At 36.1% G+C, this 12133-nt stretch overlaps 2 protein-coding genes across 3 annotated transcripts; both read right to left on the bottom strand.

Moving 5' to 3' along the window:
- Nucleotides 1–450: 450 nt before the first annotated feature.
- On the bottom strand, nucleotides 451–6090 carry LOC21385246 (meiosis-specific protein ASY1). The gene is made up of 22 exons (XM_024163394.1): nucleotides 6076–6090; nucleotides 5582–5638; nucleotides 4901–4997; nucleotides 4739–4807; nucleotides 4548–4640; nucleotides 4154–4280; nucleotides 3990–4059; nucleotides 3788–3829; nucleotides 3581–3709; nucleotides 3364–3483; nucleotides 3232–3274; nucleotides 3048–3086; nucleotides 2678–2802; nucleotides 2509–2521; nucleotides 2342–2418; nucleotides 2156–2248; nucleotides 1654–1804; nucleotides 1477–1553; nucleotides 1328–1385; nucleotides 1076–1218; nucleotides 826–951; nucleotides 451–682 (listed from the first exon to the last, which is right to left on the bottom strand). Exons 1-22 carry the CDS (start codon nucleotides 6088–6090, stop codon nucleotides 608–610), a joined length of 1839 nt encoding a protein of 612 aa, XP_024019162.1. The 3' UTR covers nucleotides 451–607.
- A 644-nt stretch (nucleotides 6091–6734) lies between these two features.
- LOC112090939 (CTD small phosphatase-like protein 2) lies at nucleotides 6735–10842 on the bottom strand. 2 transcript variants are annotated; one of them, XM_024163408.1, is made up of 8 exons: nucleotides 10551–10842; nucleotides 10411–10452; nucleotides 9553–9766; nucleotides 9080–9216; nucleotides 8852–8948; nucleotides 8360–8635; nucleotides 7718–8055; nucleotides 6735–7227 (listed from the first exon to the last, which is right to left on the bottom strand). In XM_024163408.1, the coding sequence occupies exons 3-8, from the start codon at nucleotides 9704–9706 to the stop codon at nucleotides 7030–7032; spliced, it is 1200 nt and encodes a 399-aa protein (XP_024019176.1). In that variant the 5' UTR covers nucleotides 9707–9766; nucleotides 10411–10452; nucleotides 10551–10842; the 3' UTR covers nucleotides 6735–7029. The 2 variants fall into 2 exon arrangements, with proteins under 2 accessions (XP_024019176.1, XP_024019173.1); XM_024163405.1 differs by having other exon boundaries at nucleotides 9553–9761; nucleotides 10551–10841.
- Between the last annotated feature and the right edge of the window lie 1291 nt (nucleotides 10843–12133).

Raw genomic sequence — 12133 nt, 5'->3', positions numbered from 1 at the left:
CATCATCGATCATGCCATGCCAATGCATAATTCGTTATTGCTGAGAATTTGCCAATCCTATCTATAAGTCCTGCCAAATTCATTCGGTTTTTATCAACGACAAAACAACCATCTACTCCGAGCTAGTTAATAAGCTTGGTACTGTTTGAAACATTAATTCGTAAAAAGTTCTCCAGCGAAGTCTTCAGACACGATTTCATGTCGTTTTTCGATGAAAATTTTCGTACATCATATTTATTGCAGAGTCGACATAAAATTCTTTGAAACTAGAAATATACTTTCAACGATTTTATGCGCAAGCAGGGAATCACCCCAAAATATAAACAAGGACATTCTTATAACCCGAAAAGGGCAGTACGTACTCCAGCTACTAACATAGTCCTACCTAGTACTCTTCATTCAGTTGTTCACAAGATAGATGTAATATATTCCTATGTATTTAACATGGAGCCTCGTATGGCGCAAGTACATAACACGAATCATCCCCAGAACGTGAAATCGCTACAGCTTTTATAAGCTACATTATAAAATTTCTCCTTTGAATTCCACAATATTATTAAGTGGAAAAGGAAGAATGGAAAGGAATGGAAGAAAAAGTGTTCACGTGTCATGATGGTCCCGAGACATCTGAGGGGGCTTGCGATTTCTGGCGCTTCAAGTACTGAAGGATAGGCTCCTTGACCTGCAATAAAAAGATATTAAAGTCCCAAAAGCCCCATTGTATCATTTTTTATAAACACGGCCTTTTTACAGTTTTGTGCGCTTCATACAAACTGCCAAGTTATTTTAGGCAATTCCAATGAGAGAAGATGGTCAAAAGCATACCGTGCTTGTTTTTCTGGTTCGCTTGTCAGCTTGGCTCGACCTAGTACACAGAATCCCGTCCACCTCTTCACAGCCCTTTGTGTTCCCATTTGCGGCCGCAAAACTCTCTCGGGAGACTACTGGATGCTGCTAAATTCCAGAACAAAGAAACTGTCAGTGTCCATAAACGATGCATTATACAATTAACATAGATGATCAACAAAGAAAGAGAATACGGGTAGAGAAGCTCATGAGTCATGACAGCACTTGCCTGCGCCCTGCTTGTCGGAGTAGTGTTTCCAGGCTCCTTTTCTTTGGAGATCTGGTCGAAATCAGATCTCACTTTCATCCGAGTGAGATCTGAGCCAATGGAGTGGAGGAGACCGCATGTGGAAAAATCCCTGTGGTTGCTTCCTGATAATCGAAAGAGCAGTCTCTAACTATTAGTGTTAACATATACATACACACACACACGCACGCACACAAAACATTTAAGATTTTTTTAATGCTTTTGATTCCGTACCCAGAGCTTGGCTAGCTAAATGACTTGACTTGCTTTGTGGTTCATTGGTGTCCACATCCTGTTACATTTTTAAAAAATTAATAGCCGGTACTTCAGGAGGATACAAACACACGCATTGTACAATAAGAACAAAGATTACAGTTAATTACCATAGCATCTTTATTCAACGCTTTCTTGACTTCAATTAGCTTTTTCTCAGTCATGACAGAACGGATCACACGTTTTCCTAGGATATAAAAGATCATTAATATAAATAAGTTAACCATAATCCAATTCTCATTCATTAGTATTTGGAAGTCAAAAGGTTTAGCTGCAAGTATGCGTACCCAGCCTTCTGTTGCTTTTTGCTTCAACAAAACCTTCCCGAGTCATTTTATCAATCATCTTCCGAACGGTATTCTGATTCACTGGTTCTTCAATCTTGTTTTGAAGTTTCGCAATCGTCACATAATTCATCGGAAGAGCATAATACAGAGCCTGTAATTGGATAATGGAGTAAAGATAATGTTATAAAACATATTCAATAACTGGTCTGACAACAAGAAAAGGAAGAAAAACACAAGCACAAGACGTCTATACGAAAGAACCCATGATATGATGAGCAAAAATAGTAAAAAAATTTATTACCGTCAATTAATAGCTAATATACACATCTTAAGATCCTGCTTTGTAGACCACATAAAGAAAGTAGGTAATACAAACAACTGGATTATAGGCCAATGACCACAGCACAAATGATTATAATGATAAGATCCTGAACTTTTATATGGGTATTATGAGTGTTGAACTTCAGATGAATACAAACATAAAGACAGGAACTGTAATCACCTTCATGTACATAAAATCATCATCGAGCAAAGCTTTATCACCAGCTTGATCATCGATTTCTTTTTTCACCAAATTGAACTCAAAATCAGTTGCCTGACTCTGTTGCTGCCGAAAGAAAGAGGAGAATGAGCTAAGAAGCTACACAGGTCAAATTTGAAAAAAAAAAGTGAAATAAAATTGAGCAACCTTCTGCTTGTTGATCACATAAGTGTCAGCTCCTGTTTTTGATAGGACACCTTCTTTAACAAGCTTATCCATAATTTCTGAAATAAAATAAGTTTAAACCAGAAAATCATAAAAATCTCTCCAGAAAAGAACAACCAGACACGAGTATAGATTTTAGGTTTACTTACCTTCAGTCAGAGCCTGCAAACGACAATGCAGAAGAGCGTTAACAGACAGTAAAATGAGAAATAAAGATAAGAAACTGCTGGAATTTATTATGCAATCAGCTCGCGTGTAGCACTAACTATATTTTTCAACCGCTTGTTCAAAAGACAAATAAAACAGTCGTAACTTTACCATTGAGATGTCTGGAAAATTTGATAGAACATCAGTAAGTTCAACAGTGTCGAGGTGACGGCAACTTATCCAGTCCGTGACTCGGGTCAATTGTTGCTCATCTTCCATGGGGTCCTGCGTATCATCTGCGCAACAGAGAATAAAGTCATTTGAACAATGACCTGACGTCGTCATGAAACAATATCAGACAAGTTAATCGGTTAATATCCTAGGAAAGCCATCTCCAGAAATAAAAATCAGAGAATAAAGGGTAAAAATAAGATGTTAAAAAAAACTCAACAATAAGCTCAATATTCAAGTTCAACAATAAGCTCATTATGCTTAAAAGACTTTCTATGCAAACTTGAGCTTTTGTAAGTTGTTCAAATACCTTCCTCAACTGCGGCATCATCTTGCTGCCGGCGCGTATCTGTCCATAAAACTCTTGTTACTTTTAGCAACAATTTGTAAAATATATGAATGGGAAAATGCAGTAACGCTTTTTCAAAAAATAAAAAATAAAAAAGAAGCAATAATCCCCACAGAGAAAAGAAGGTGTTTCATGTAATACGTACCTACTGGAGCAACTATATATCGATCCTCTTGTGAATGGTTAAACTGAAAGTCAAACAAGTGTCATCAAGTTTGTATAATTCAATTTCACACAAAAACATACAACTGAAGAGTCAAGTAAATCAATAGTTCACCTCACTGTCTGAGTCAGAATAATCAGCCCTTTGTGCAGAATCTCCTTCTACGCTCCCTTCTTCTTCATCATCCTGAATATCTTCATTTTCATCCTCACAAGGATCAAGCACACTTTTCACCTGAATGAAAAGTTGAAAACATACAGCTTAATCTTGATTATGTAGTATGCACCACAGATTTGGTTTCAATAGATTCCTAAGTGGTCCCAATCCTTACCTTAAGTGCCAACACAAAATGCTTGCTATTTACATGCCCAACCTCCATTTTCAAAGGATTTTTGGTCCATGCATTGTGAGCTTCCTCCTCTGTGCAGCCTCTGAAAAATGGTGGCTCGTAATCCGCTGGCTGCATCATCAAATAACTGTTATAAGCCTTTCTCCTTTCTTTGTAGCTGTCTAAAAAGGTAAATGGGGAAGAACGTACTGTCACATCATCATAGTAGAGTAATTTCATAAGTATGGTTCTCTGAAACAGCAACAAAAATTATGGATGAGCAAGCATGTGAAATTGCTAAAATACCAATATAGACGACACTTTGCGGAGCATTCACATAGTGAGTGAAATTCCCAACTTCTTCTGAAATCTAACAGTATCAATAAATACTTAGAGCATATTTCAAACTTACTTCTTCAGGCATCTTATCCAGAGTTCTCATGAGCTGAACCAGAGTCCGGACCATCTTACAAGCAGCGCTCCTAATAATCAACGTTCCTCAACGAAATTAGAGATCGGAGCCAAACAGGAACAGAATGAGAACAAAATATCATACAACTTAGGAATCGAATTAACCTCATCTGGTTGGGAGTGATTTCTTCTGTAGAGCTGCACTTGAATGTTCCACCTTGTTTCTTGTTTCCACTACGGTTGATATTCATCATGACCTCCTGGCTGTCAGATCCTGAGTAATTGAAAGAAACTGCAGGCGAAGCACATCCAAATAGATCAACTCTCTGAAATGACCTTAAAAAAACATGGTTTTACTGTGTCTAACTAGCATTTATCAAAGAAACAGTTCTTTGACTAAAGTATATTGCCATGACTGGCTACTTAATAATCCATGGAACTTCAACTATTAAAAGTAAGTTCGTCCGTCCTACGAACCTGACGGCATTTACATTAGTATTAGCATCTAGTCTCATGCGCAAAGGAAGCAAGAATGAGAGAGTTTTTGAAAAAAACTTACATGCATATTCCTCAATCATTGGTCCATCAACTGCTTCACAGACGCAGAACAAGAGCGTCTTCAGATACTTCTTCTGTAATGCATCGTAGACACCTGCAAAATAAACGTAATGCATATATGAAAACATACGACATAATATATATTACAAACTACGATCTAATCAAAATTGAAATTGGCTCGATGCTTTGAACCTTTCTCCATCCAATCAATAAGTCTACGAGACTCTGCATCCATTGGCATAAGCTTCTTAATCTTCATATCTGTTGACAATTTTGAGTTCAAAGAGAATAAGCTCCTGATTCCTAAACAATGACAAAAACTAGAAGGAAATGTCAAATTAAAAATAATCCTACCTAAAGCAGTAACGGATTTATCATTGAAATACTTCTCCGGAAAAAGGCCTCTGATGTAGCTGATGTTGAATATAGCGATTCGAAGCAGGTTCCTCGTCTAAACTCAGAGCAAGTTAAATAAGATAGCCATAGTCAATATACTTTACAAGTGATTGATTACTAGAAACTAGAAAAAATTTAAAGATCTACAGATGCGACGGTGCACATGAAAATTTTAGCCGTCTCTAAACAAAAATTACATGATGCATTGCGATCGGCAAAGGCCACAACTCTCTAAATGTTATGGAACAGAGCAAACCTTCATGAAAGCCAACAGTAAGCTTGAATTCCAGGAAATCATCAAACTATTCCGTGAAAGCCTTAATTTATCAAGTTTAGAAGTTACGCTTATATTAGCAGCAAACCGAAATATTTCATTAAAAGCTCAAATTCGAATTTCACAAAATCTCGTAGCTGATCAAATCTAAAAACGTTTCCGACAACGTTTCTACTTCAAATCAAGCTAGATCCATTTCAAAATTGAATAAAAGGTACAGATCTTCGGATTCAAACTTTTTCGCGCAATTCATGTGGTAATAGTTCCGAGAAATTCCAAATGAGAATTGAAAACAACACGAAACGGATCAAATTTTCACGAAAAGCGACCAAATAGAAAGAAAAGAGTGAGTGAAAGTCAATAACCAGAAGAAGCGAGTCTTGCTCGGTGATTTCTGCTTCCTTCACCTTCTGTGCGACGACCTGAAGAAAGCAATAACATCAATGAGAAATCAAGGAAGAAATGAGCGATCGGAAAGTGCAGAAGACGACTACGGCGACGATGAAGTAGCAAGGATCAATCGGAGAGCGTCGGTTGCTCACCATTGTTTCAGGAATCTCAGAGAATTTTAGAGAGAGAGAGAGAGAGGGCGCTCTGAAAGTTTGTTTTTCAAAAACTCGAAACGAAGGAAACAAATGAGGAATATGGCGGGAGAGGAAGTGTTGAGGATATTTATAGACCGCGGTTAAATAGAGCAGCTTGGGAGAGACGCTTCGCTAGCCTCTAGATGGCATTCTCGTAATTTAACTGAAAAGTAGGAACATTTTGGTTTTGGTTCAAATTGCAATGGAAGAGTAAGGAATAATCTCAGGCAATGGAAGCCAAGCCAAGCTCGTTTCTGTTATACTCGGGGACCCACCACTCTCAACGGCATCACGTGATGCAGGCTTCTTTTATTTTCATTTTCTTTTCTTTTTTTTCGAGTAAGTTGTGGGTTCCTTCTGCTCGGTTAATTTGGCATCGTTTTTTTATTAGTATTTTATTTTAATGACTGTTAATTTGCCGTCGTTAATCAAAGATTTACATCTCCAACTAACTTTTTAATAGGAAAAAATTGGAAAGAGACCGCAAAACATATCCTTTACTAAGCTTAAATTGTCTAATTACAAGCAAAACAACTTTTATTTGTAAAAAAAGCTTTAAGTAGCGTTTTAAAACACAATTCAGACTTTTCTTCTGCAGTGTTTTCTCACACCATTTAAACCTAAAAACCAATTGAAACCATAATTCACACGCTTTCTGAACATGCACAAGTTTATTGTCTCAAAATAAAATCGGCCCACATTAGAGCTTGGTGTTCTTTGCAAATATTCAAAAATGAAAAAAGATTACGTGGTCTTGTTATTACTTGACATTTGTGCGCCCACCTTGTAAACTACTCTAGTATAGTATGCGATCCTACAATTAAAAATAAGTCTTGTGTGCGATCCATAAGCACAAAACTTTGAAAAAAATAAAAATAAAATTAAAAATCTAGCTTGAGCAAAGGAATAATTTCATCACTTGCAACAAATGGTATGAATATGATGCAAACAATCCTTTAAATTATTTGGGTTTTATTTCTAATTGATCAACTATCAAAGACGCAAGCGCTTATGCATCTTCCTTGTATGGGAAGTACCAGTTGCTGACAAATGGTAAATACCCTTTGATCCTAACTCAGTCTTCCTTCCTATTCTTCAGTTGAAACAGCATAATTTCACAACAAAGTGGAGCCCCCAAAAGTAAATGTCTAAAGTACAGGGGAAACCCCAGACATCTGGCTCTAAACTGGTCTTTCACATAGAAAGTTTAGCTTTAGAAAGGATCAGCTCTAATTGAATGAATTTAGAGGATAAACAGCAGCAGATATTCTCTTCTGGAGGTTGAACTTCCTCGCGATAAGTGGTCGAACATCTTCAACTCCAACCAAGCTCTCCAAAAATGGAAGCAATAAAAGCAATTCTCTATCTGAAGGATTGTCAAACCAGCTTTCAATTGGTATTCCATTGTCCACCTGGAATCCAAACGCCTGAAAGAAAGACCCATTTGTTAAATTTCTACAGTTCTGATAATTAAAATTTTTCTGGATATTTAAACATTTTCGTCAAAGGAAACCAATTTTATTTCTCTAAAACATAGACCAAGATTTTTTTTTTTTTAAGTTTGCATTGTTTCTCATCAGAGACAAAACAACAAAGTTGCACCATCATCTAACTTATGAATTTTCAGAGAAAAAGAATAGGTTCTTACAAGTCCCATTACACCTTATCAAACAGTATAGAAAAGCAACAGGACATCCACTACAACCAACGATGCTACAAGAGCTTGATATTGTAAGAAAACTATCGCTATGGAACTACCAAAAGCAACAAGAAATAGCTTCCTTCAACCACATGCAGTTATGACTACTGGTCCGGAATGAAAAACATTAACCAAATGCTTTCACGTTTAAAATCTCTCCATGGTAATTTATTCGTTATTCTTTTAGGTGTAAGGAAAGTGCGGATGAGGGATGGCACCTGTGGAGAGTTGTCGATTATGATAACACGTGCTAAATCACGACCGAGAATTGACAAATCCTTGAGATAATTCCCCTCCACAAAAACGCAAGAATCACGATAAACACGATGGCGAAATATCTTCCTTTTTGGGTCAAGCACATTCAGAAGCTGCTCTGCATAAATACTTTGACTAGCTGTAAATATAATAATCTCAAAGAGACTCGAAACTCTCTCCAAGAAATCTCTGAGATGAGGACGGCACCGGACATAGACTGTGTGCTCCTGAAGGTTAAAATTTACAGGAAATGTGAAGTGTGCATCATCACAAGGTTCAAGTGTGGAGTGCACCAGCGTTTCTGCAAAATCAATGGTACTCCAGATACAAACATAAGTACAAAGAACATTTGACAATTCTATCAAAAAGAAGGGATACTAGAAAAGAAAAAGATGATTTGGTATTAAATATGAACTTTAAACTAATTAGCCATCAGAATGCCAATATTTAGGTATGGATATGCTCATACTGGTGCCAATCTTACTATCGGGTGAAACCAACAGTTCACGAGGGAACCAGAAACATTCGAAATACTCTAGTTAGAATTACATGAAGCTAATATGAATATTATCACATGTTGCCAACAATTAGTTCATTGTTCTCACCATCTAAGTCCAAAACGAGAGTAGTAGGAGGGCAACTCCGTGTCTGTTTTGGCAGCAACATGGGCCGAAAAGTTGGAACGACTGATGACAAATCAGGTAAGTTCTTTATGAACAAATACGGATCAAAGTCATCAAATTCCTCATAGTCACCATCCTCTGCATAACCATCAGTTGACATAGGATCTTGGCCATGTTCATCGACACATTCTAACTTGGAATTTTTCATGGCAAGATATATAGCTGAAACTTCAGACGAAAGAGTTGCTCCCTCTACATCTGCATTACAGTAAGGATTGACATCATGGGTACCTACCATAAGCATACAGTGATCACAAAGAATTTTTGCATCTAATCCCATGCCAAATCGCAAGGGATGCATCTATGGCAACCATCTATATATGATAAAACAAAACATTAACAAAACAAAACAAAAGGAAAGAATAAGCACACAATTACATGATCACAATTCACAAAAAACCAAGTTTATTCTACCTTCAGTGGTTGTTTCCCCATCAGCGTGTTTAGCTATATGAAAGGTAGGAGAGAATATATTTTCCAGCACGTGATCAGCCGTTTCATCACTGCAAGCCTGCAATAGATAAAGAAGCTCTGTCATACTGTTGCACAACAGACACCAAGAACTGAGTGTGGTTTCCAACACATACATCACCACATAAGTGAGCCTGCACTTGCATACTCATGGTATTGAAAGTCAGTTACCTTATAATCCATGGAATCATCATGATTTCCATCATGACCCAAACAGGCATCAGAAATCTCATCACGCACCAAGTTACATTTGTTATCCAAATTTGTCTCTGTAGCATGTTGCCCGTTCTTCTTTAGCAAAGTGCCAGCTGAAAATATCATGGGTAAGGGAACAATTAAAGTAACTTAACAGGAGTGGCATACTTTTATTTTAAATGGTACATAAAGATTTTAAAGGTAAGAGTTTTAGATTCTCTTTGGAGGGTGTATTCTCATAACAACTGCCTCAAAAACCAACAAATAAATCATCTACAAGGACCTAATGTCGGAGCAGGACAAACTAAAAGTAATGGAAGACTGGATGTCAATAAAGCTTAAATATTGATGCTAATGACAAAGATAGAACCTCTTGGTACACATTATTCAATCTCTAATCTGTCTCGAACACATACAAATTACCACAGATGAGTTGTTTGATAACCTACCAAGATTCTGCTTTCTAGCTGAAGATGTAATCAGGTCAGTAACTTTCTTCTCCGGTTCTTTCACATGTGTTGTTTTCTTCGAAGCCCTCGAAACCCTTGATCCAGCATTCTCTCGAGCAGCTGCTCTTCCAGAACCCTTTTTCTTGGTTTGCATTTCTTTCAGAAGAACACGCTAATCTTCAGAGGGACTAACAAGCAGCAGTTCAAGACTGCACTAGAGATCAAAAAACAGTAGTTATTTTCTAAGTACCGACATTAACATAAGCAATTTTAAAGCTCACATATAAAGTCCATATTAGCCACTATTGATAACTACAGAGTCTAAATATGCCCAAAACTATAACAATCTTCAAGAAGAGAGAAAATGTAGTGTACGCGTGATATAGCAATCTCATTATAAACTAAATTCCACCTAAAAATCATTATTGCCACTAATTAACTCAAATACCCAGCTTAATCAAAACAACAAAAGGGTTCTCGAATAATTTGACTACGCAACAAGCAATATTCGCGCAATTACCAAACACCGAGTAGCAAACTTTAAACCCTAGAAAACCAAACCCTACGCCGTAATCACCATCTTTGAAAACCAAAAGCAGAAGCATTCGGAGCCATAATAATAATAGTAGTGATCCACAAATTACCAAAACGACTTTAATTCTGAAGCACTAAATCATCCTTTAATCGCGAAACTAAGAGAGTTTAATGCAACAAAACCCATAAATTTCTCAAAAAGCAAAAATTTCTCAAAATCTCCTCACCATAACCCTAAACTAGACCATGATAACGAGAACACCATAGCCGAAAAGCTTCAACAAAAGCTCAACGAAAACAAACTCGAAACTCTAAAACCCTTACCTGAGCCGAAAATCGAGCTCTGGAAAAGGAGTATCAGAAAAGCTGAAGTCAAGATAACCACACAGTGAATTAGTTCAGGAATTGAGTGAGAAAACACCATGGAAAGTCAGAAGCGAAGCTCGAAGAAACGAAAACATTACCAGTCAAAGCAGAGAGTTTGGGTTTTGGGTTTTTGGAGGTGCTTTTTCCCTCCAAACGCTGCGAAAAGAGAGGGAAAACTCGGAGGGATCGAAAACGAAAATTATTTGTCTGAAAAAAAGATGGTGAGAAGGGGAAAAAAATAGATTTTATACGAAATTTGTTTCTGCAAATATTTTTGAATAATTTCTTTCTATGGAGTTCAGAAATCAGAACCAATATTCACAAACTCGTCGCTGTTGGCGCGTCGCTCTACTTGCAAGGTTTTTATTGACACGCCTCTCCATTAGAAAGATTAAACGGCTTCGATGAGTGTGTTTCTTGGAAGACGCCCTTCTGCGCGTCAAGAAAGTATTTTTCCGTCCTTTTTATCAAATTTTGGGAAAGCGAGTCATTTTGCCATTGAAATACGTTTCGCTTATTATTTTTTTTCCAAATGCTCCTCTATTTTTCTGAATTTATGAACTTGACCCTGGTTCGTTTGATATTTAGACGGTGGACAAACTTTTATTAATTATTTTCATAAAAATAGTGGTGGACACATGCCTTATCAATCTTACACTGAATTATTTAATTTATTTATATACGATTCTCCCTCTATATTTTTCTCATATTTAGGCTTTTATATTTCAATTGAAAAATATAATAGATTAGTGCATAAGGAATGTCTAATGTTGACCAAGCTTTGGGTAAATCAGAAAATGATTTTTGAAAGATACTCATTGCCCTGTTAGACAGTTGCTAAGCAAGTATACCAGTATACCAGTAGTAACAGATCTCTACATTTTATTTGACCAATCATTAGATTTTAGAAAATAAAAGGGTTATTTACATAAATGTCTACTCATAAAACTTTAAATCTTAAAATGTCTACTATTTTGTTTAAAATATTCAATTTTATTAAGTCCATAAACATTAGTGGGACTAAAATCTAACAATTTTAATAGCTCAATTAAAATACTAACCCATTTATACTAAAGGTGATATTTTGTCTATACTAAAAGCTTGAAAAAAAAAAAAAAAACTAACTCTTCAGTTTTCCAATTCTCAAATAAATATCAAGAATATCATTATACAAATGAGTTACAACACTATTCAAGCACGGAGTGGCGCTATTGAAATTTCTTTTGTACCCATTGAAGGTAATTTATATCCAAACTCTTATTTGTAAATTAATGTCCACCACCGACGCTTACAAGTTATAAGTTGTATCTAAAATCTTTTTCAATCTTTGACTTAATAAGTTTGCTTCATAAATTTTGTCTGAATTTAGAGGTAAAGATTAGAAGCGACCATAATGCTTCATCTCAGGATATTCGCTCACTCCATGCTTTGTCATATAGTAAAGGTGATAATAGAAAGGTCATTATATAAGCATAAGGTTTCGCCTATAACACTATATATTTGATAATGAACATTTAAAGAATAACTTAAAGAAGTAATGAGAGTTTCTATGAAAAAGATGGGTTTAGAAAATTGTTGATTACAAAAATATTCCATATAGAGTTTTTACTTGAGAAAATATTGTTACCTTTATTAGTATTTTGACTTTATTTGTATTCATTTCATATTATAAAATTTCTTG

The sequence above is a fragment of the Morus notabilis genome, unplaced genomic scaffold (genome assembly GCF_000414095.1).
Source record: "Morus notabilis unplaced genomic scaffold, ASM41409v2 Scaffold2777, whole genome shotgun sequence".
Classification (NCBI taxonomy): domain Eukaryota; kingdom Viridiplantae; phylum Streptophyta; class Magnoliopsida; order Rosales; family Moraceae; genus Morus; species Morus notabilis.
This window is presented reverse-complemented; position numbering and strand designations above follow the sequence as displayed.